General features: G+C 43.8%; 1 protein-coding gene across 1 annotated transcript in view; it reads right to left on the bottom strand.

The window, feature by feature from the left end:
- Positions 1–22,146, bottom strand: part of SLC16A3 (solute carrier family 16 member 3) — a 36,589-nt gene that overhangs the window by 10,378 nt on the left and 4,065 nt on the right. Inside the window, exon 2 of the mRNA XM_039501967.1 lies at positions 21–263. Within this exon, the coding sequence (XP_039357901.1) occupies positions 21–243 (223 nt within the window). The 5' untranslated portion in view covers positions 244–263. The remainder of the gene's footprint in view (positions 1–20; positions 264–22,146) is intronic.

Here is a 22,146-nt window from a genome sequence, read left to right as displayed (position 1 = left end):
TAAAAACAGATATAATTTACCTGTTCCATAGAGCATAGCCAGTAGAATGGAGGAGATCCATGCTGTGTCACTGTATCCAACACCAAACTCCCGGATAAGCTCTTTAAAGAAGACACTAACAGCCTTTGGAAAGGCATAGGAAAATCCAGTGATGACAAACCCTCCAAAGAGAATGGCCCAGCCCCAACCCCCATCAGGGGCTTTGACACCAGATGGAGCATCATCAATCACCACAGCTCCCATAGTGAAACTCAATGGGTTGCCTAAGAAATAATAAAAATACAGTTACTAGAATCCATAGATACATATCGGAATGATAATCCACTCAAGTTTATTCCACAGGAAGGGGGTGTTGTATATGCAGACACATGAAACCTGAGAACATTCTAAATATAGTGGCTGAAGACTTGGGAACAGTTTTTTTTTTTTTTACCTAATAAACAGAAAATCTGTAGCCATTACGCAGAAATGTAATTATTTGGTAGAATTTTAAATGGATATACATCACAGATCACCTGAAGTTAAAATAGAGAAGATTTCAACCAAAACTATCATTTTATATAGAACTAAGATAAATTCAGCATTTCTTTGTTTCTCTTTGCATATCATAAATATGTTAAGCCCACTTGCTACACAGGAAACTCTGCTTTCCTTATGCTGCAAGGACTGTTTGTCAATGACCTTACAAGACCTTGATGCTAGCGAGGAAGGGTGGTTCAGTGCTTAGGGCAGTAGCCTAGCATTTGGGAGATCAGGGTTAAAGCCTCTGCTCTGCCACAGACTTCCTGTGTGATCTTGGACAAGTCACTCTGTGCCTCACTTCCCCATCTGTAAAATGGGCATGCTAGTACCTCACATGGATGTTGTTAGGATAAATACTTTATATAACTTTTGAGGCACTCAGATACAATGGTAATGGGTGCGAGGGAAGAGAAATACAATAGATTAGATAGACAGATCGACCTATATTGGTGACACACCTGCAGGCAATTTTCAAAGAAGAAAAAACAAACAGTTATCATAGCAACTGTGATTCTTCAGTAGGATTGAAGGAAGAAACTGCTTCCCCATACTCACTGACCTCAGGTTATAGGCCTGAGAGTGAGTGACAGGATGAACAGTGATGCTGTCAACTGTGATAGAGAAGCATAGAGAGTTTGAAAGGAGAGAGGGCCTGTGGGTAAGGTACTGGGCTGAGACTCAGGAGATCTGGATTCAGTTCTTAATTCTGCCAGACACTGCCTCTGTGACATTGGGCATGTCACTTAAACTCTTTATGACTCAAGTCTCTATCTGTAAAGTGCAGATAATACTGTAGTCAACCAGGCCTTGGGGCGGTCAGGCCTAGTGGTTGAAATGAGCATTTTTCCTGCTGGTTACAGCTGGGTCCAGGGTGGGCAGAATCCAGGAATGAGCCAAGGGTCAATGCCATAGGGATAGAAGCCAAATGCCAGAGCTGGAAAGTCAACAAGAAGCATAAACCAGAGGCAGAGCTGGAGATTGAAACCAGAAGTCAGAAGCAGACGGGAATAGGGGCTGCAACAGGGACTGGTAGCAAGTTGGAGCAGGGCTGGAACAAGAGCAAGTGCAGCTGTGGGCATAGTATGCACTAGCAAGCTGCTGATTTTTATTTTTGTCACATCAGCTTCATCATACAAGGTTATGACATCCACTTGTTTCATTCATTTTTAGCTAAGGTTTTTTTTTGTTTTGTTTTAAATATATCCTTTCACTCAGGCTAGGCTCCTTAAGGACATGCAGCATGGCTTTTTTTGCACTATTCCATTTCCCTGACAGTCTCACTAATCTCTTTAGGGAAAAAATCAAACTGCACAAGGAGAACATTATGCAACACTATCAGAATCCACAGTATTTCAGGAATAAAATACAACCATTGTAAGTGACGGACATCTAATAAAAGTTTGCCTAGTGATACTGTCTCCCTCCTTGGTTATGGTTGTGATAAGGAATTTTGTTTAAATGGGGGAAAAAAACAACAAATAAATAGATAATTCCCGCTGCCCATTCTCTCTGCAGAATTCTGCCCTCCTCCCTCATACGTTGGGTTTAATCACTGGATAAGGGAAAGACTTTTTGTGGGAGCCTCTTGTTAGAATACTTGAGGTACCTCGGTGGTTCATGAATCAATTTGAATTCATTAGTACCCACTTAAAAAAAAAAAATCTTGTCACCAAAAAGATTTCCATTCAGGTGAACTGTCAGAGTGCCCACTCTCAAGGGAAGTCACAGTAAAACTATAATTTATCTTGTATGGTATTATTGCATTATATGGGCCTGCTTGGGGTAAGTGGCATATGATCTTACATACAAGTGCTCAGAATATGCCAGCAGATTATGCTGAAGACACAATAACCCTCTTAACATTCAAATTATGACAGAAATTTTGAGTTAAATGTCAGATAAGCTACAATATATACTATCAGCATCATTGCACTTCACAAAATTCAAGATAACAAAGCTAAAGAGCCAATTAATAAAGAAGATGGAAACTAGCTCAGTCCGAGGAAGTGTTCAGACGCCTGAATTTAGTATCATACTAAAACAATACATTGAAACTTTCTAGCCCTAAATAGCTTTCCCACAGGAGTTTGTTTTATATGCATGTCTCAGGGCAAGTTATTCTTTTAAAGGCAGGCATAGGTCCAGCCCATTCTTCCTCCTAGTTCTGACTCTTTAAGGACATGCAGTATATCTGTATCCATGTTAGGTGCAGTATATTAGAGAGACGAGGTGGGTGAGGTAACATCTTTCACTGGTCCAGCTTCTGTTGATGCAAGACACAACCTTCTGTTGAGAGAGAGAGAAAAGCTTTTGAACAAAAGTTCGTCCAATAAATGATATTACCTCACTCACCTGGTCTCTTTAAGGACAGGCATTCTGGGACTTGTAGTTGCATGAAAAGTCATATGACAGCAGTCTTTAAAAAAAGCTTGGGGGGGGGGGGGACAGGGCTATTATGCTCCGCTCAGTGTGAGGGAGAGACCCAGGTAAGAAACCCATTGACGGGAGCTGATGGAGGAGGCTCTTGAGGGAATCTATCTGGAAGAAGATTGAGGAAAGGGTTGGGGGAGAGGCTTAGGAGGATGGCAAGCAAGTGCTTTGGAGATAAGTGAAGCAGGAATTATTTTTTAGGTGGAGTGGACAACAGCTTCATAGAGCCTAACCTAGAGGGAGGGTTGCCAACTGTCATGATTTTATTGAGAGTCATGTGATAGCTAGTGTTTTTCTTAAAGCCACAGTTCTGTGAATCAAATGAATGTCAGAATCTCAACTTTTAATTTCAACGAGTATGTTTATAGCTGTCATAATTGCAGAGAAAAGCTTGAAAACAAAAAGGCTAATGGCTCAAAACCTAGAAGGCAAATAAGACCCAACATTTCCTTCTTTTTTTTCTTTTTTCTCCCAAATCTCATTATTTTGGGGCCTAATTAATGATTTTTGAAAGCTAGGGATTAGCAATGCTGGCAGACTCTCCTATACACCACACAGAAGAGGTGTGGAAATGCCTCCAGCCATGGTGGGAGAGCTTAAAAAGAGAAAGCCTTAGACCACAGAGAAAGACTGAAGTAGTGATTCGTCTCTATTTTCCTAGAGTGTAAGATTGGTCAGACCTCCCTTTGGGGGTGGGGCCCTACACTTATTTGGACATATCACTCAAAAAATTGCCAACCCACCAAATCACTCTACCAGGCAAAGGAAATCTGAAGTGATGGAGGAATCTGCATGCCAGAGAGGTAAGATACCTATTACTAAGCAATACTTTTGTTCTCTTATGAAATATCAGACAACAGTGATTTCTGATGCATTATGCATTTTGTACTTGGCTCACCGTGCCTTATTCCTGATAAATGCACTTCAAAACCAGAGTGTGTAGGCCTAGCTATCTTTTTGGCACAGACTTGCTGTCTAGACAGCTGCGTGCTGAATACATCATCATTCTTAGTCTGAAATTAGTGTCCTTTCTATGACATTTAGACCAGCACTCTGCTACTTGGAAGAAATAATTTAACATTCATGTTCCAGAAATAAACCTGGCAGCAATCACCACTGATCTATTTCACAGGTCTGTTCTTTAAGGGAAAGCTAGCACCACACTCCCCCCCACCTCCTTTTTTTTGGGGGGGGTGTGGAATTCAATTGCAACAGATATCTGGTGTTCAGGAAGTTGTGTATCTAGACCCTAAAACCAGTATAATACCAACAGGCTGTGAAGCATAAAACCCCAAGAAAGTAAATGTATTTTAAACATGGATGCCAATATTTTTAAAGGTATGTGCTTCCTCAATACCTTTTGAATGTTTAGTCACTTTTATTTAGGAGAATAAGCTCCTGATCCTTCAAACACTTAAATGTGCTGAACTTTTACTACTGTGAGTAATCCCATTAAGTTTGTCTTACACACTTAACTCTGAAATTTTGGAATGGAATTTCCATCTGGAATATAAACTGAAAAATTAAAGAATCCTTTGTGGAAGAAAGAAAACAAAAAATGCCTTGTAGTGAGAGACTTAAAGGACTCAATCGGTTTATTTTATCAAAAAAGATTGATACATTACTTAACAATGTATAAGTACCTGCATGGGTAATAAAGGGCTCTCTAATCTAGAAGAAAAAGGCATTAAATATAAACACACACTGATAAATCTCATGTGTCAAAAAAAGTTCTGGAGACACTAGGATACCAAAGATGTATGTCACTCAGGGCCATGCACAAGGGGCAAGCAGGGGCACACTCTCCCCCCCCCCCCCACAATAATCAGTGGGGGCCCAGAACTCCAGGCAGGGAGAGCGAGCTCCTCCAGCCCCAGGGCCCCTCCAAAAGCAATGAAATTTAAATTCCAGCACATGCCCGGCTCCCTAACACTGGGGTACATATAGTCTCTTCACTCCTGTTGACTTTACTGATAATTAATTTTGCACAGCAAGTTAAAATTCATTAATGTATTTAAACTTGTTGGTTTAATACTTTTGCTTAATAAAACCATACACCATTCTGTTTCAGTAAATATATTGCCATTCATTTATTTTGTCGCAAAATTAGGTGATTTGGAATTTGTTCCATTCATCATATACGTTTCTACCAAAATATTCTTCTTAAACAAATAGCCAAAGTTGGATTGTATTTCCACTACATCTGCTAGATAAATTAGCTTCCTGATTCCAGTGTCTTCAGGACTTTGGTGTGCACGTAGAGTGAAGTAACTGCAGGAAAAAGTATTGTTTCCATCATGACATTTTTACAAGAACTCAAGTTTACAAATGACAGAAAGTAACAGAAGAGATTTTTTCTACCTTCTCTCCCTTCCCCATGTGCTGTAGTAGTATCTAGATACTCAACTTAAACAACTTTTCCTACCACAGACAGTTCACTACTACTTCCTGTAGATGTGGTTTCATGTGTGCCTGTGCTGTAAATTCACCAAAGAAACAGTAAAGTTTTTTTAAGGGTAATCCTCCACAAACTGACATCATTTAGTCACTAAAATATCCATCTGCAAAGCCTCACAATGGCAGATGGATTATTAACTAATCACTGTTAAATGGCAGCACACTTTAACTCTTACTAGAAAAAAATAAAGAACTCTGTCAAAGCATTATTCTGTTTCTGTCTCCAGTTAGTCAAGCTGCTCCAAGACTAAACAATGGGAGTATGAATAATGGAGTAGATGACTCTAAAATTAGAATTCCCACTCTCTGTCCAGCAGGACAAGGAACCTTTTTTAGAAGCTTCTGTGTGTATAGGCACCGACTCCATGGGTGCTCTGTGGCTGGAGCACTCACTGGGAACAATTTTTGGGTGCTGAGCACGCACCGGAAGCCCCCGCCAATCAGCTCCCCCCACTGCCTCTGCCTGCTGGCTGGCCCTGCAGATCAGCTGTTTCATGGCATGCAGGAGACTCTGGGGCGGGGGATGGGGCGGAACTGGTGGAAAGAGGTGGGGCAGGAAGAAGCAGGGTGGGGCCTTGGGGGGAAGGGGTGGAGTGGGAGCAGGGCTTGGGCCAGAGTCAGGGGGTTGAGCACACCTCCCCCTCGGCACTTTAAAGAGTCAGTGCCTGCGTCTGTGTTAAAGAAAATGTTTTGCTTTCAATCCAGGGAAACATTGTAAAACAGGCATGTAGGAAGAAACTAGTGACTTCCCTTCAAATACAGTCCACCTGCCAATTGAAGTCTCTGCCAACAGATCAGTGCCTTGCTTTTACACAGTATAACTCCAAATTCATTCCCAAAGCCAGCTGCCAAAACCCTCAAATTCGTGCCCAAAACACTCTGTCAGGCTCTGCCAGTGCATGCAAGAATAAAACATAAGGGCCAAATTCTGTACTCAGTTACACTGAGACCAGAATTAGACCACAGGAGACTTTGCCAGGGATAAGCCCATCAGAGTGAAGCATTCAACACCCATTATGCAAACAAAAGATACAGTATTGCTGCAACTGATATGTGTAACGTTCCCAGTCCCAAAATCGGGAATTCTATGCTTAGCTGAAAGAATACCTGTTCCCTGTAGAAACATGAGCATCCATCCATGTGTTCACACTTTGTGCCAGCTGCTCACTTACATCAGGACCAGCATGTACCTGTAAACTTATTCTGATCCACAGTTGCACAGGCAGAAGCCCAACTACCAGAACTGTTCATTGCATTCATATTGTAGGTGGAATACAGGTATTCTTACTTCTTTGGTTTTGCTTCACTGTATGAGGGATAAGAATGCTACATAGTGAGTCACAGTGTGTTTTGGTATTTCATTTGTATAAAACCTATGTAGTTTTTTTTCCCCAGCCCTCTATCTAAAAAAACCTCATTGACAGAAATGGAACCAGGCTACCATTCTGGTAAAAATGGCAGCTCAGTAGAGAATGCTGCTGACCCGAGTTGTGCTGCATGAAGGTTCCTAGCGAAAGCAGTCTCTGGAAGCCAGGACCCCAAAATGTTTGAATTTGGCAGCAAGAAAACACTTCAAAGTCAGTTACTGAAACAAGAGAACAATATTCTAAACATCAAAAGGTATCACAGATTGTGAGGGAGATGGACAACTATGACCTTGAAATCCTGGGCATCAGTGAGAACAGATTGACAGGTGGGAATAAGAAGTGCTTCAAACAAGAGAAGAAACATCTCATCTATTCAGGTTGTAGTGCCACTTGTAAGCTCAGAGGGAGTAGCACTCATTAAGACAGATTCTGTGGGGGAAAAAATTCACCTAATGCCTCATGTGTCAGATTTCAAACCAAATTCCTAAAGATGTCAATTATACAGGGATATGCTCTGACAGAGGAATACAGTGATGAGGATAAAGATAAGGTCTATAAATACCGCAAGTGTCACTGAAGGTATTGGAGGTAAAACTGAATATGGTTAATGGAAAAATTGTGAAACAAGTTGAAATTATTAAAAATGTTTGACAGCATAGTTGGAGTGAATCGGTTTTGGGATGGTCATCTACCACAAAAGGAGTTCTGAACGTAATGTTACATCCTATAGTTGTATTATGTAGTATACAAATTGGTTTCAGAGTGGTAGCCATGTTAGTCTGTATCAGCAAAAACAACGAAACTGTTGGAAATCGGCCATCCTGATTATCACTACAAAAGTTTTTTTTTCCTCCTGCTGCTAATAGCCCACCTTAACGGATTACTCTCGTTATAGTTTGTATGACAACACCCATTTTTTCATGTCCTCTGTGTGTGTGTAATATATATATCTTCCTACTGTATTTTCCACTGCATGCATCCAATGAAGTGGGTTTTAGCCCATGAAAGCTTATGCTCAAATAAATTTGTTAGTCTCTAAGGTGCCACACGTCCTCCTCATTCTTTTTACAAATTGTTTGTCAGTTATGCTTTTCATGTGTTTTTGGACCAAAATAATGTATTTTAGATTGTGAAGCGTTCAAGAGAAAATGAGAATTGAAATGAACTTGTTCAGCAAATTAGAAGTGTGATAAAAAATTTGTAAATAGGCCCTGAAATGAAATATAACCATAAGTAATATCTTCCTTTGAGTACTGGTGAGCCGATGATGGGAATGATGCCTGAAAGACAGGGGCAACCTAAGGCAGGCCCAGTTGTTGGGAAAGAAAAGAAAAGCAGTGGAATGTAGGCTGTGCTACCAGGAACATGGCCAGCAGAGTAAATGCAGCCTAGAGCTATCAATCAAGCTGTCCCCTGTGTAACCTCTGTAAGTCTGCAATACGCAGAAGGGACTCCTGGCCTGAGGTATGCAGGTCTCAGGATCCTACTTATGGTTATGATTCATGTGAAAGATAACTGTTTTTAGGTAAACAGTTCTTGGCTGGTTGATTACGTTAAACTAACAACAGCTCAGGCTCTGTGTTGTTAGGTAAACAAAGTAACCAATCAACAGTTCACATGGCTATGTATTGATTGGTCAATTGCTTTAGCATACACTCTCTCCCAATTTATTGGAGCTATCTGCTGGTCAGGTTACGCCACCATGACTATGCTAAACAGAGGTCTGGTGTCTGTAAACCCACATCTTTAACAAACAATTTGTTAAATATTTACCTGTGTTCCAAGAGTCAATTTCCGTATGGATCAGGAGGTTAGCAGGCAGAACCCAAGGGATTACTACCACCTAGAGCAGGGGTGGGGAACCGCTGGCCCACTGCTTCTTTTCATCTGGCCTGTGGCAAGCCTCCGTACCGTAGGCTGGACACCCCAGCCTTGGCGCTGCCCCATGGGGTAGCAGCTGCGAGCACCAGCTTGTCCCTGCAGCCCTTACGCGGAGGGGCGATCAGGGAAGCTCTGCACACTGCTCTCGCCCCCAGCACTGGCTCCGCAGCTCCCATTGGCTGGGAACCCGTGGTCAATGGGAGCTGTGGAGGCAGCGTCTACAGAAGCAGACAGCATGCAGAGCTGCCAGACCCCTCCGCCTAGGGAGCAGAGCTGCCGGTCACCTTGGGGAGCAGAGCAGAGCCAGGGCAGGCAGGGAGCCTGCCTTAGCCCTGCTGCACTGCCAACTGGGAGCCGCCTGAGGTAAGCACCTCCCAGCCAGAGCCTACACCCCGCATCCCCTTCTGCACCCCAACCCCAGCCCAGAATCACCTCCTGCACCCAAACTCCCTCCTGGAGCCTGCACCCCCACCTGCACCCCAACCCCAACCCAGCCCTGAGCCCTCTCCCACACCCAAACTCCCACCTGGAGCCCACACCCCATCCCAGAGCCCACACCACCAGCCAGAGTGACACCCTCTCCTGAACCCCAATCCCCTACCCCGAGCCCGCTTGTGCACCCCAAACCCCTTGGCCTCAGGCCAGTGCCCTCTCCCACACTGCAAACCCCTTGGTCCCAGCCCAGAGCCTGCACCCCCTCCCGAACCCCAACCCCAGCCCAGTGAAAGTGAGTGAGGGTGGGGGAGAGCGAGTGTCACGGAGTCCCCAGGCGATGCTCTGGAACTGCTCCCTACAAAGCCAGTCAGGACTCTGGTGAAGTCTCCTCTCTGTGAGCAGACTGTCTTCAGGGCAAGAAGCTCACACGGCTTCACCTTCCTGGGTCTGACCTTGGAGCATTCAGCATATGCCCCTCCATGCGCTTCCCACAGCGAGTCCGCCCAGGCAGGGTCCTGGGGAAGCCAGAGGGTCCTGCACCCCCACTTCACCGTCAGATGTGACTCTTAGACAGCCAGTAAAACAGAGGTTTATTAGATGACAGGAACACGGTCTAAAACAGAGCTTGTAGATACAGTGAATGGGACCCCTCAGCTGGGTCCATTCTGGGACCCAGCAAGCCAGACAACCCCGTCGGCACTCACTTCCCATCCCCAGCCAGCCCCAAACTGAAACCCCCTCCAGCCCCTCCTTTCTGGCCTTTGTCTCTTTCCCGGGCTACGATGTCACCTGATCTCTTTGTTCACCTTCAGCCATCCCCTTGCAGGGAGGAAGGGACCCAGTGATTTGTCGCCAGGATACAAAGTATTGGCCATCTATGCACACTGGAGACTTAAGAAACGCATAGGGGAAACTGAGGCACCCACAGAGTATTCGGAGGAAACATTAAGAACAGTCCCACTTCATCACAGCAAGCAATGGGGCGGGGAGAATGGAGTGAGCAGGGCAGGGCTGAGGTAGATCCTGGGTTGCTCTTAAATTCAAAAAGTTATCTTGGGCATAAAAAGGTTGGAGACCATTGAGTTAGAGTAATTTTTTATAAGATACAAGCATCCTTCGATAGATAATTTGATTAACCTCAGAAACACCTGCCCCATATCAGTTACAAGTGGTTCCTTTCTTGACATCTGGACATTTCCCGAAGCATCACAAGTTTAGAGTTAAAAGGACACACAGTCTGTTATTTAACACCACATGAACACACTACAGAAAACTTTCAGCTTACCAACAACATACTAGGGTCAGCTAAAGTTCAGGATAATAAAGTAAAAGCCTTGTAGGACAACGACATTAATTTATCCCAAATAAAACTCTTTAATGTCGTTTAGCCAGCACCTGTGGCTAACACAGAAAAGATTCCGAGACGTTTAGCCAAGAAATCATGAGTGTTTAACATTAAAAAAAAAGATTAATATTTACTGACTGAAGAAAAATGGGACATCCTCAGAGACAGTGATTCAAGCGGCAACCATCACAGTTAGATATTAAAATAGACTGCCAGAATTGGAAAAACCAAGAGATGTGGCATCTCATAGAGGAAAGAAAAGCACTGAAGGGGAAAAGTCCCAAATGCTAAGACCAACTAAATATTGCAAAAAGTAAAAGGAGGAGTACAAGAAAGCAAACAAAACAGTGAAAAAACACAATGAAAAATAAATGGAGATATGTTGAAGACCTAGCAGCTGCAGGTGAAATTGCTGCTGTGATTGGTAAACAACTCCGTGGTTTCCTATTGTCTAAAATCCTGTGTGGAAATTTCAAAACATGAAATGGGCCAATAAAAAAATAAAGATGGAGAAAAGCTTACAACTGAAGTAGAACAGAACAGATGAGTGGAGCATTTCAAATAAGTCCTGAGACAAACTCTACCTCACCATCAGAATTCAGTTAAACAGACAAATCTGGTCAACTTGACATAAACATTGGTCCAACATATATGTCAGGCTGGAGTAAAAAAGCTGAAAAACAACAGAAGTGTTGGGAAATGATAAAAATCACAGCAGCAATGCTAAAAGCACTGGACACTAACACCCTAACGAAACTGACAAAGCTGTTCCAGGAAGTTTAGGGGGAAAAAAGAGACCCCTTGTGGCCAGTGAAAACATGGGATAATTGTCAGAATACTCAAAAACAGTAATCCTAATGACTGTAGAAACTGGAGAGGAGTCTCTATTGTAGGGAAAGTTTTCTGTAGTGTGGTAGTACACAGGATGAAAGAGGCAGTGGATTCAAAGCTGGGGAAGACCAGGCCGAAGAGATCTGAATAAAATCAGATTTTCATGTTAAGGACATCATAGAAGGCTGTCTAGAATGACAGGCTCCCCCTATCAATTTAATTGATTTTCAAAAAGCATGTGACAACCTGCATTAGGCATGCATTGTGGAATATTCTAAAGTCATCAACATCATCAACCTATGTACAGTGACACAAAGTCTACTGCAAAAGTGAACACCCAGACAACAGCGTGGTTCAGCTGGACACAGGTATAAAACAGGGCTGCATTCTCGCTCTCCTGTTGGTTGGCATTGCCATAGTCTGGCAGATGAAGAAATGTATTAGCAACACAAACACTGGCATAGCATGGGTAGATGGCAAATGTTTAGAAGGCCTAGACTTTGCTAAGTATATCATTCAATTCAATAACACCCGCAAAAAGCTACAAAGCCAGAAACCTTTGCAAAAACAGCAGGCCAAAGCAAGGCTCAAAATCAGTTATGCCAAAACAAACATCCTTGAAACCTAGATGTCAAGCAGCAACATCATACTGAAAGGCAAAAAACTTCAAGAAAGTAGAACAGTTCATTTACCTGGGCAGCACCATAATAGCCAACAGAGATCTCAAGAAAGAAGTGACATCAAGGTTAAGAAAGGCATCCATGGTATCCACTACACACAACAACATATGGAAATCAAATATATACAGTACCAAAACAAAAAAGAATTTTTAATTAAAATATAATCTCAGTGCTAACATATGGCTATGAGAGTTGGAGATCTATTAAAAAGTCAGAAAATGAGATGCCTTTGAAAATATTGCCTTTGAAAGAATCTAGGCATTGAATGGAGAGACTTTACCAGCAAAGAGATCCAAGAAATTACCAACCTACAGCTAAGGGGGCACAGCGATAGCTCAGTGGTTTGAGCATTGGCCTGCTAAACCCAGAGTTGTGAATTCAACCCTTGAAAGGGCCACTTAGGGATCTGGGGCAAAAATCAGTACTTGGTCCTGCTAGTGAAGGCAGGGGGCTGGACTTGATGACCTTTCAAGGTCCCTTCCAGTTCTAGGAGAAAGGTATATCTCAATTTATTAAAATTTAAATTTGTTTTCATTAGAATTAGAAGGAAGCATTGGACAAATTGTGGCATGTACGCTGGATGCCAAGACACAAACTCCCACCTGAAGCTGTCAAGTGAAAACCACCTGGTGTAGGAAACAAAACAGCCAAGAAAAGCCTTAAGAAGGCCCCTTATAAGATGGAGGGGTGCAGAATATTCACTCTCAAGACCATAGAGCAGATGGAAGCAGCTGCTAATGACAGAGATGGATGGAAGAGACTTGTTACTGCCCTGTGTGCCAACACTGATGTGAGAAGGCTGTACTAATAAATAAAATACAGGCCACATCCTGGAAATAGTTTTATTTCCCTGCTTGCCTGGCTGTTGAGGCAGTGAAACAAACATCAACTTGACTGAGCAAAGGTACTACTTGCAAGCAGGCCTGTCACATGTTGCCATCCAGCCCTTCCCTTACCCACTGAAGCCTCCTAGTGAGGACCTTCTGTCTTCAAGCCTGGTCTTCTGCATGTAAAATCAGATCCATGGAGTGTCAGAGAAGATTCAATCAAGTAGTGCTGCAGGTGGTGATCTGACAGTTGAGCCACCTGCAAGCAGCTACAGACTCTTCCTGGACCACTATATGCACTTCTCACCTGCCCTTTATCAAAGGTGAACACCAGATTATGGCAGAACACTTGAGGAGGGGAGGAAGGGATGATAAGCTTTTCAAAGGGAAAATAAAGGACACTTATGACACGGTAAGGGAGGATGGTGAAGGCAGGGAACAGATTGTGTGTGATTATCATGGAGGATAGGTCCATCAATGGCTATTAGCCAGGATGGGCAGGGATGGTGTCCCTAGCCTCTGTTTGCCAGAAGCTGGGAATGGGTGACAGGGGATGGAGCACTTGATGATTCACCTGTTCATTCCCTCAGAAGCAGCTGGCATTGGCCACTGTCAGAAGATAGGATATAGAGCTAGATGGACCTTTGGTCTGACCCAGTATGATCATTCTTATGTGTAGGTAAGAAAGGTGGGCGTAGCAGGGTGTGATAAAGTGAACGAACTGTCCACCAGCGTGGTACAGATTAAGGACAGCCTTTGGGCCCAGCTAGCCTTGCTCTATTATACCCACACCCAATGTCAGGCCTAGAGGGGGTAGAAAAGGAGAGAGTATGGCCCAGTTCAGAGCTGACTGGTGAAGAGGTAGGAGCTGGCTACTGCCCCATCTGATTGGAAGGCCCACTCACTTGGCAGCCACCAGGGAGCACATTCTGTCTACCAGCAAAGGGATGCTGTGAAGGAGACCTAGGAATCTCTGGCAAATGAGGTAACTGGATGATCAAACCCCACAGATATCGTGGTTTGGCTGTACCAAACTTATAGATGCCCTGCCTGAAGGAGCCTGGGACAGTGGCAGGGTGCCATCCAACATCCATGAGAGGGCACCATGGGAGGCAAGCCACCCCAGCAAATTGGACAATGGGGCCATACCCCAAACTGAAAGGACTCTGGTAGGAAGTAGCCCAGGGCAGTGGATTTAGACTCCATGCTTAGAATGCCCCCTGTTCAGGAGTCAATTCCCTCAGGCACCTGGTGGAGTGGTAGGGCCGGGTCTCCCTACCGCCACTGCTTGAGGCACCTTGACCAAGGAAACAAGTGGCCAAAAATCTGGCGCACAAAATACCAGTCTGCCTGGCCCTCCAAGCACTGTTACACATGGCTTTGGCAACAGGGTAAGGGGTGGAGGGAGAAGTCTCAACTACTCTCTCCTAAGCTGAGCTATCCCCACCTCACCTTCTCTCCTTTCAAAATAAAACTGAACAGTTTACAGTAAAAATCAGGGTAGAATAAAATAATCCTTATACCACTCAATTCCTTTTACCTTTTTCTCCCAGTATCGGCCCGTCTCTTCTCTGTAGCTGGATGTCCAACACCTTTAGAAAAGAAACATTTCCTATGCTCTCACCTTGTGTCTCTGATCTCCACTCTCTCCTAGATTTTCTATTTGTTTTTTGATCGTTACTACTTCCCTCCCCCCCCCGCCATACTGTCCCTCTGTTCATTGCTCCCCTCCTTTTCCCTCTTCCATCCCTAAACTGATCTTCCCCTTGCTCTGTCAAACTCATTCCTTTTTTCTTATTCACTGTCAGTCCTTTGTCTCCCCCTCATGCTCTTTCAACAACAGAGGCTCCCTGCCGCCCAGGTGTTCACTGCTCATGCAGGGACAGCAGCTTCCAGCAGATGGGGGAGATGTGACTGAGCAAGGCTCACTGTTCCCAGAACTGTGCCCCTATGTAGATCTAACTTTGCTGGGTGGAGACGGCTAGCTCAAGGGAAGGTCTGGTTCAATGCGGGAAGAGCAGAGGTAAGACAATCCTGATAGGCAGCCCCTAGGTACACATGTTCCCAGCAAACGTGCTATTCATTTTTCTGGACTAACCAGCCAGGGACAGGTTTCAGAGTAGCAGCCGTGTTAGTCTGTATCCGCAAAAAAAACAGGAGTACTTGTGGCACCTTAAAGACTAACAAATTTATTTAAGCATGAGCTTTCGTGAGCTACAGCTCACTTCTTCGGATGCATAGAATGGAACACACAGACAGGGGATATTTATACATACAGAGAACATGAAAAGGTGGAAGTATGCATACCAACAGGCAGAGTCTAATCAATTGAGATGAGCTATCGTTAGCAGGAGGAAAAAAACTTTTTGAAGTGATAATTAAGATGGCCCATAGAAGGTGTGAGGAGAACTTAACATAGGGAAATAGATTCAATTGGTGTAATGACCCAACCATTCCCACATAAATACCACCCTATACCGGAATCCCACTGACCGCTATACTTACTTACATGCCTCCAGCTTCCATCCTGGACACACCACACGATCCATTGTCTACAGCCAAGCTCTAAGATACAACCGTATTTGCTCCAATCCCTCAGACAGAGATAAACACCTACAAGATCTCTATCAAGCATTCTTAAACCTACAATACCCACCTGCTGAAGTGAAAAAACAGATTGACAGAGCCAGAAGAGTACCCAGAAGCCACCTACTACAGGACAGGCCTAAAAAAGAAAATAACAGAACACCACTAGCCATCACCTACAGCCCCCAACTAAAACCTCTCCAGCGCATCATCAAAGATTTACAACCTATCCTTAGAGATGATCCCTCACTCTCACAGATCTTGGGAGACAAGCCAGTCCTCGCTTATAGACAGCCTCCCAACCTGAAGCAAATACTCACCAGCAACCGCACACCATACAACATAAACACTAACCCAGGAACCTATCCTTGCAACAAAGCCCGATGCCAGCTCTGTCCATATATCCATTCAAGTGACACCATCATAGGACCTAATCACATCAGACACGCCATCAGGGGCTCATACACCTGCACATCTACCAACGTGATATATGCCATCATGTGCCAGCAATGCCCCTCTGCCATGTACATTGGCCAAACCGGACAGTCTCTACGCAAAAGAATAAATGGACACAAATCTGACATCAGGAATCATAACATTCAAAAACCAGTGGGAGAACACTTCAACCTCTCTAACCACTCAGTGACAGACTTGAAGGTGGCAATTTTGCAACAAAAAAACTTCAAAAACAGACTCCAAAGAGAAACTGCTGAACTTGAATTAATATGCAAACTAGATACTATTAACTGTGGCCTAAACAAAGACTGGGAATGGTTGGGTCATTACACCAATTGAATCTATTTCCCTATGTTAAGTTCTCCTCACACCTTCTATGGGCCATCTTAATTATCACTTCAAAAAGTTTTTTTCCTCCTGCTAACGATAGCTCATCTCAATTGATTAGATTCTGCCTGTTGGTATGCATACTTCCACCTTTTCATGTTCTCTGTATGTATAAATATCCCGTCTGTGTGTTCCATTCTATGCATCCGAAGAAGTGAGCTGTAGCTCACGAAAGCTCATGCTTAAATAAATTTGTTAGTCTTTAAGGTGCCACAAGTACTCCTGTTTTTTTTTCCAGCCAGGGACAGTGGCTCCTTCCAGTCTGCCTGGGTTACAAAAAGCTGGGCAGAATAATGGATTTTTCTGAAATCTGTAGGAACAATAACTGAAAGCAGGGGCAGTTCTCATTTCCTGGGGGACACACCCATCATATTAGGCTTCCTTTTGTCTCCCTGTTTCTGGGGGAGAGGAGTGGCAAAACTCAAATTGAATGAGTGTAGCAGTGAGGGACAGGAAGAAAGGGAGAGACGTGAAGAATGGGGAGAGGAGTAAACAGGAAGGAAATAAAACAAGTACAGATCTGAGAAAGAACAGTCTGGAGCTGAAGATCAGGAAAAGAGGAAACCCAAAGCACGTGCGCCTGCCGCGGGAGGCCAGGGAGCCTGTAACTGGGTGAGAATGGGCGGAAGCAGGGACGTGCAGTTTCTCCCACCCCAGACTGGAAAAGGTCCCAGTTTTCATTCGCCGGAGCGGGAGACCCGGCTGCCTTCTCCCTCGTGCGCCCCATCAAACCATCTCCGCAGCCGCCGGTTCACGCCGCAGCGTCCCACCTTCCCCGGCCTCCCCTCCCCTCCCGCTGGTGCCTGGGATCCGCTGCCGCCGCAGCAGCTTGGCGCAGGGAGCGGGGCGCTGCTGCGGGAGGCTCCATGCCGGGCTCAGGGCAGGACTCAGGGGCGACACTCGCTCAGCAAAGGCACATCTGACACTCGAGCGCCCGGCTGCACTGAGACGTGAAGGACGTGACTCAGGCAGACCGGAGCTGTTGCTACCGTAATTACGCCCTTTCATACAAACAGGGCTCCTAGAATGACCGGAGGATTCACCATACCGCCCAGAGCTAATGTAATTACCAGAGAACCGCTCTCTCTGCCTCCATTATTCACCCCCATTTTACTTCAATATACCCTAAATCTGCCTGTTAAAAAGAATACCAGCCTCTCTGTCCAGTCACCGTCACCACACAAGGAACCAAACTTTCTAATATTATTCATATATGCAACACTAATGGCAAATTAGTACCTATAGGTTAATTAAGATATGTAATGGTTTGTGTATAAACATAACTTTGAAAGGGATACACATACAAACAGCAGTCAGTAGCTATCACATTTGCTTTATTCTATATATTATCCGGTTTGCTTACAATCTATGTTGTACTGCATGCTTAGTATAGAAAGACACTGCTCTACAAATGGGTTGAAATGGAGCATTCCAGGAAGTAGATTTTTCAGCCCAAGAATAAATTACACTTACAGTAGCTCTATCAAAGTAATAGGGACTCATCATATGGATTGATATGACACTTCCAGATCTCATATTATGTTATACAACAAGAGAACAGCAAAGACTCAGGGGAGCTGGAACAATTTGTATAGTGGGGGTGCTGAGAGCCATTGAACCACATTGGAAACCACTTCAAGCCAAGGGGTGCAGCAGCACCCCTAGTACCAGCACCTATGCCAACAATTGCAGATACAACTGACGCTCCAGAAACTCTGAGTGGCTCTGTCTATGTTAGAAAATGAGCAATCAATCAATCCTCCTCTTGTGTAATTATCAAGCCTTTGCAGAGCAGGCCAAACCAGGTTCACTACCTTATTCAGAAAGCCCTTTCAGCTCTATTTGGCCTGGTCAACACAGGCTGGCTAACCACGTTTGTGAGCTTACAAAGAGGAGCAGTCTTTGAAAATAGGCTAGTTTTCTATTGTAGATGGTCCCTTAGGGTCCAATTTTCATAGGTGCTGATGATGACCCACAACTTGAACTGAAGTCAAGAGAGCTGCAAATACCCAGAATGTCTAAAAATCAGGCCCTTGGGTTCCATAGGGAAAAAGAGCAAAATCAATTTACTCTTCTTTTGCCCCAAAACTATTAAAGTATATAGGCCTAGAGTTCAAAATAAAACAGCAATCTTAACTTTAAAGATTACATTTTTCCAAAATTGGTCTAATGATGGATTCACACATAGAGCTATGAGACAGTCTGATCGTAACCCATTGCTAATTCTCCATATTAAATATGAATTGATGTTAGAAGAGAAGTCTAAAAACTATGAGTCCCATCTCTTTAAACTTATAGAGAAAGCAGATAATGAGCAGTCTACTAGATGAATACCTTCCATCAGGGACAGTGTGTACACAAAGGAGATTTACTAGTCTCACCCAAAATGTCCTTTCAACAGTAGTCACAACACAGTGTTAAGATCTCAATGGTAATTGGTTCCTTGTCTAGTTCTTCCATTGTTGCTAGCACCAGAGGAGCAGTATTGGTGGTAGCAATGGCAGTGAAATGTTAAGGGGAAAAAAATCTAGTACAGACAAGAACTAAACTAACTGATAGATTGGAGATGAAACATCCTCTATTGGCAGGTTACTCAAATTGTCCATTACAGGGGTTCAAGCACCTTTCTCTGAAGTAGCTGACTCTGGCTGTAGTCAGAGATGGGGAGGGGAGGGGAGGGGAGGGGAGGGGAGGGGGGGAATATCAGACTAACTAGGCTTATGTCCAGGGGCGGCTCTAGATATCGGGCTGCCCCAAGCAGCGCGGAGCGCCGCGCCGCCTTCCTCTCTCCCGGGCGGTTTCCTCTTTCGCCCCTCCGGTGAGCTCCTGCCATGCTGCGCGGCAGGTCCACCACGAGCCCGGGGACGGGAGGACGCAGCCGGGCTTGCGCCGAGGCTCGAGGGGCTGGGGAGAGGACCGCGAACGCGCATGCCGCCCGCGCAGCCCGCCCGCGGTCCGCGGGTGTCCCGCCTGCCGCAGGCATGCCGGCGGAGCAGCCAACGGCTCCACCCGCCCCCCCCCCAAGCGCCGCCGCGCGCGCTGCGCTTGGCGCTGAGCTGCTTATGTCCATCTCCAAGGAAAGCTGGTCTGATCCAGACCACCAATTCCTATATACCTATGTGTTATGTTTACACTAAAATTTCATCTATTAAAGAACTGCATGCTTTAGAATCATAGAATATCAGGGTTAGAAGGGACTTCAGGAGGTCATCTAGTCCAACCCCCTGCTCAAAGCAGGACCAATTCCCAGGCAGATTTTTGCTCCAGATCCCTAACTGCCCCCCGCCTCCCGGATTGAATTCACAACCCTGGGTTTAGCAGACCAATGCTCAAATCACTGAGCTATCCCTCCCTTTAGTAATATTACCCATGTTTAATCATATATAAAATAACCAAAAGAGAATGGGAAGGTTTTATTTGCTTCTGCTCTCCAAATTATGTCTTTGCCTGTTCCCTTAAAAAACAGTGAAGGAATAAATATGATGGAACATTAGCTGATTGTTTACAGCAATATGCAGGATGCTGTATGCATGAGAAGTGTTGGCTTACTGTACCCAAAAGGAGAAGCTTTGTAATATATTTTTTTTAAACAGAGCACTTTTATGATTTGCAAGTCAGCCTGACACCTTTTATTGCCTGTGTAGCAATATCTCATGGTGCACAGATTTTTAAATGTATTTAGATATTGGGCCACTCAGCGTTCCAAAGCCTAAGTCTCAATTCCCAATGGGTACCAAAAGGAAAGCAGATCTTTGATTAGTAGCAGTTGAGGTCAGGACCCCACTGTGTTTCTTGGTGCTATACAAATGCAAAGGAAAGATGGTCCAAACCTGAAAGTTAGGAGACCCAAGTTTAGTATATTAAAAATTGGAAATTGCTTAATAGTATGATGATGGAGGGAGGCACACAATACCTAGGTGGATAAAAGAGATGGCACCTACCCTGAAAATCTTAATCTAAAACGGACAAGACAGAAAAAGAATGCATTATTATCCCCAGTTTACAGATGGGGAATAGAAACTGAGATATTAACTTCTCCAAAATCACATTGATCTCTATAGGGGTCATAATTTCCAATTAATTTTCATTAGACCTCTCCCTTTAAAGCAACTCTCCTCCTACTGATACACTTTTCAAGTCTACGTAGTCAGCCCTGCAACACAGCATGAATACACCTCTATTCTGACACCTTACTTAATTACTTTCATGTATTTTTAAATGTCACATCTCAATTACTATAACTCACTCTTCAATAGTTTCCCAGAATTATCCAGATCCAAACTCTAATCTATTCAGTCTGTAAAGCGGTCTTCTCACTCACACAAACAACATCCTCAAAGGCTACCACTGATATCCCATCCACAAGCCCCTGCTAACTACCTCTGTGACTTTGTCTCTCCCCCATGTCCACTTGAGCCTTTTTTCCTGCTAATCCTAGCTTCCTTTCGGCCATGAGAGGTGAATTCTTCACTTCTGCTCTTCTAAACAGTTTGCCAGTTTCTATCATTCCCCTTCTGTCTCTTAACATCCCCCAATCTAATAAAACCCCATGCACCAATGCTATGCTGTCTAGCTGTTGATCATGTTCCACATCAGCACTTACTATCACCAGCCCATTTCCTATGTCTATTTACCTTCACACCATCTTATTGTGAAACTTCCATTGGTGTAACTACAGGAATACACATGGAGATACTCATCTGAACAATACATTATTAAACTATATTGAAACCCTCCCTATAGAGAGGAAGCTGGATGCTGCTCCTTTTGAAGATAGGCAATGCTGATCATTACATCATCTGGGATACTAATGGGAATTACAGGAAGTACTTCTTTCTAAACACTGAGCATGTTACCACCAAATGCGTCCAGCCTACGCTCCTCCAGAAACAAAACTATCTGGAGACCCAAATATAAATCTGGCTCAATATACTCAGAAGTGTTGATGTAAATTTCTTCATATCAACAGAGCTAGAAAGAGCAAGTGTGTCAATTATTTTCTTAAACATTTATAGTTAAAGAAGACCCATAAATGCAGCTATCACCCTATGAACCCTTAAAGTGTAATTCTGTAAATAAGATGTCATGGATCTCTTAGCTTACTCACATTCACTAATTTTTATGTCAAATGTGCTTAATGTACAAGTAAGCAGATTTTTCCCCTAATGCCTGTGTTTTTACATCACATCCACCACCACTGTATCTAAGTGCCTTACTGTCAGAATCACAAACTCACCTTGGGAACTGATAGTCAATCCATGCCCTTTCTGTCTTTGTTCATAATCAGCTGAAGGCTAACTTATTAGAGATGTCTGCATAGCCCCACTGAAACTCCACTGCATTCAGTATGTTTGTAAAGGTAGATATTACTAGATCTGAAACTAGAGTTCAGTACAGAATTGTGTTGATCGTACATGAGAAGGACTAGAACTAAAGTACATGTCTTACAGCTATGCTGGCTCACAGTGCTAAGAGTAATAAATAATATTAAAAAAAGTCATAACTTCTTCATAGCAGGGACTGCCTTTATTCTGTGTTTTTTGAAGCACACAAAAAAACATCAGTGCCAAAAAATAAATACTAATGAAGGCTCAAATCCTGCAAACACTTTTGCACATTTGATTACTCATATTGAACATCATGGGACTACTCAGGTATACAGAGTTGTTCACTTGCATAAGTGCTTGTAGGATCAAAAGCAGATATGACTGAATATACAGAAAGAGGTCTGTTGAGTAGGACTGTCATTTTACTCAGTCACTTTTCAGCATAGAAGTAAAGCTCTACTTTACAGTGTCACAATTTAAAGTCTATGTGAATTTATGCCTCAAGAATATATGCTTCATTCACAATTTAAGAATATAAGAACATAAGAACGGCTGTACTGGGTCAGACCAAAGGTCCATCTAGCCCAGTATCTGTCTACCGACAGTGGCCAATGC

Source organism: Mauremys reevesii, linkage group 15, assembly GCF_016161935.1.
Source record: "Mauremys reevesii isolate NIE-2019 linkage group 15, ASM1616193v1, whole genome shotgun sequence".
NCBI classification, from domain to species: Eukaryota; Metazoa; Chordata; order Testudines; family Geoemydidae; genus Mauremys; species Mauremys reevesii.
The sequence above is the reverse complement of the archived record's forward strand: the minus strand, read 5'-3'. Positions and strand labels throughout refer to the sequence as shown.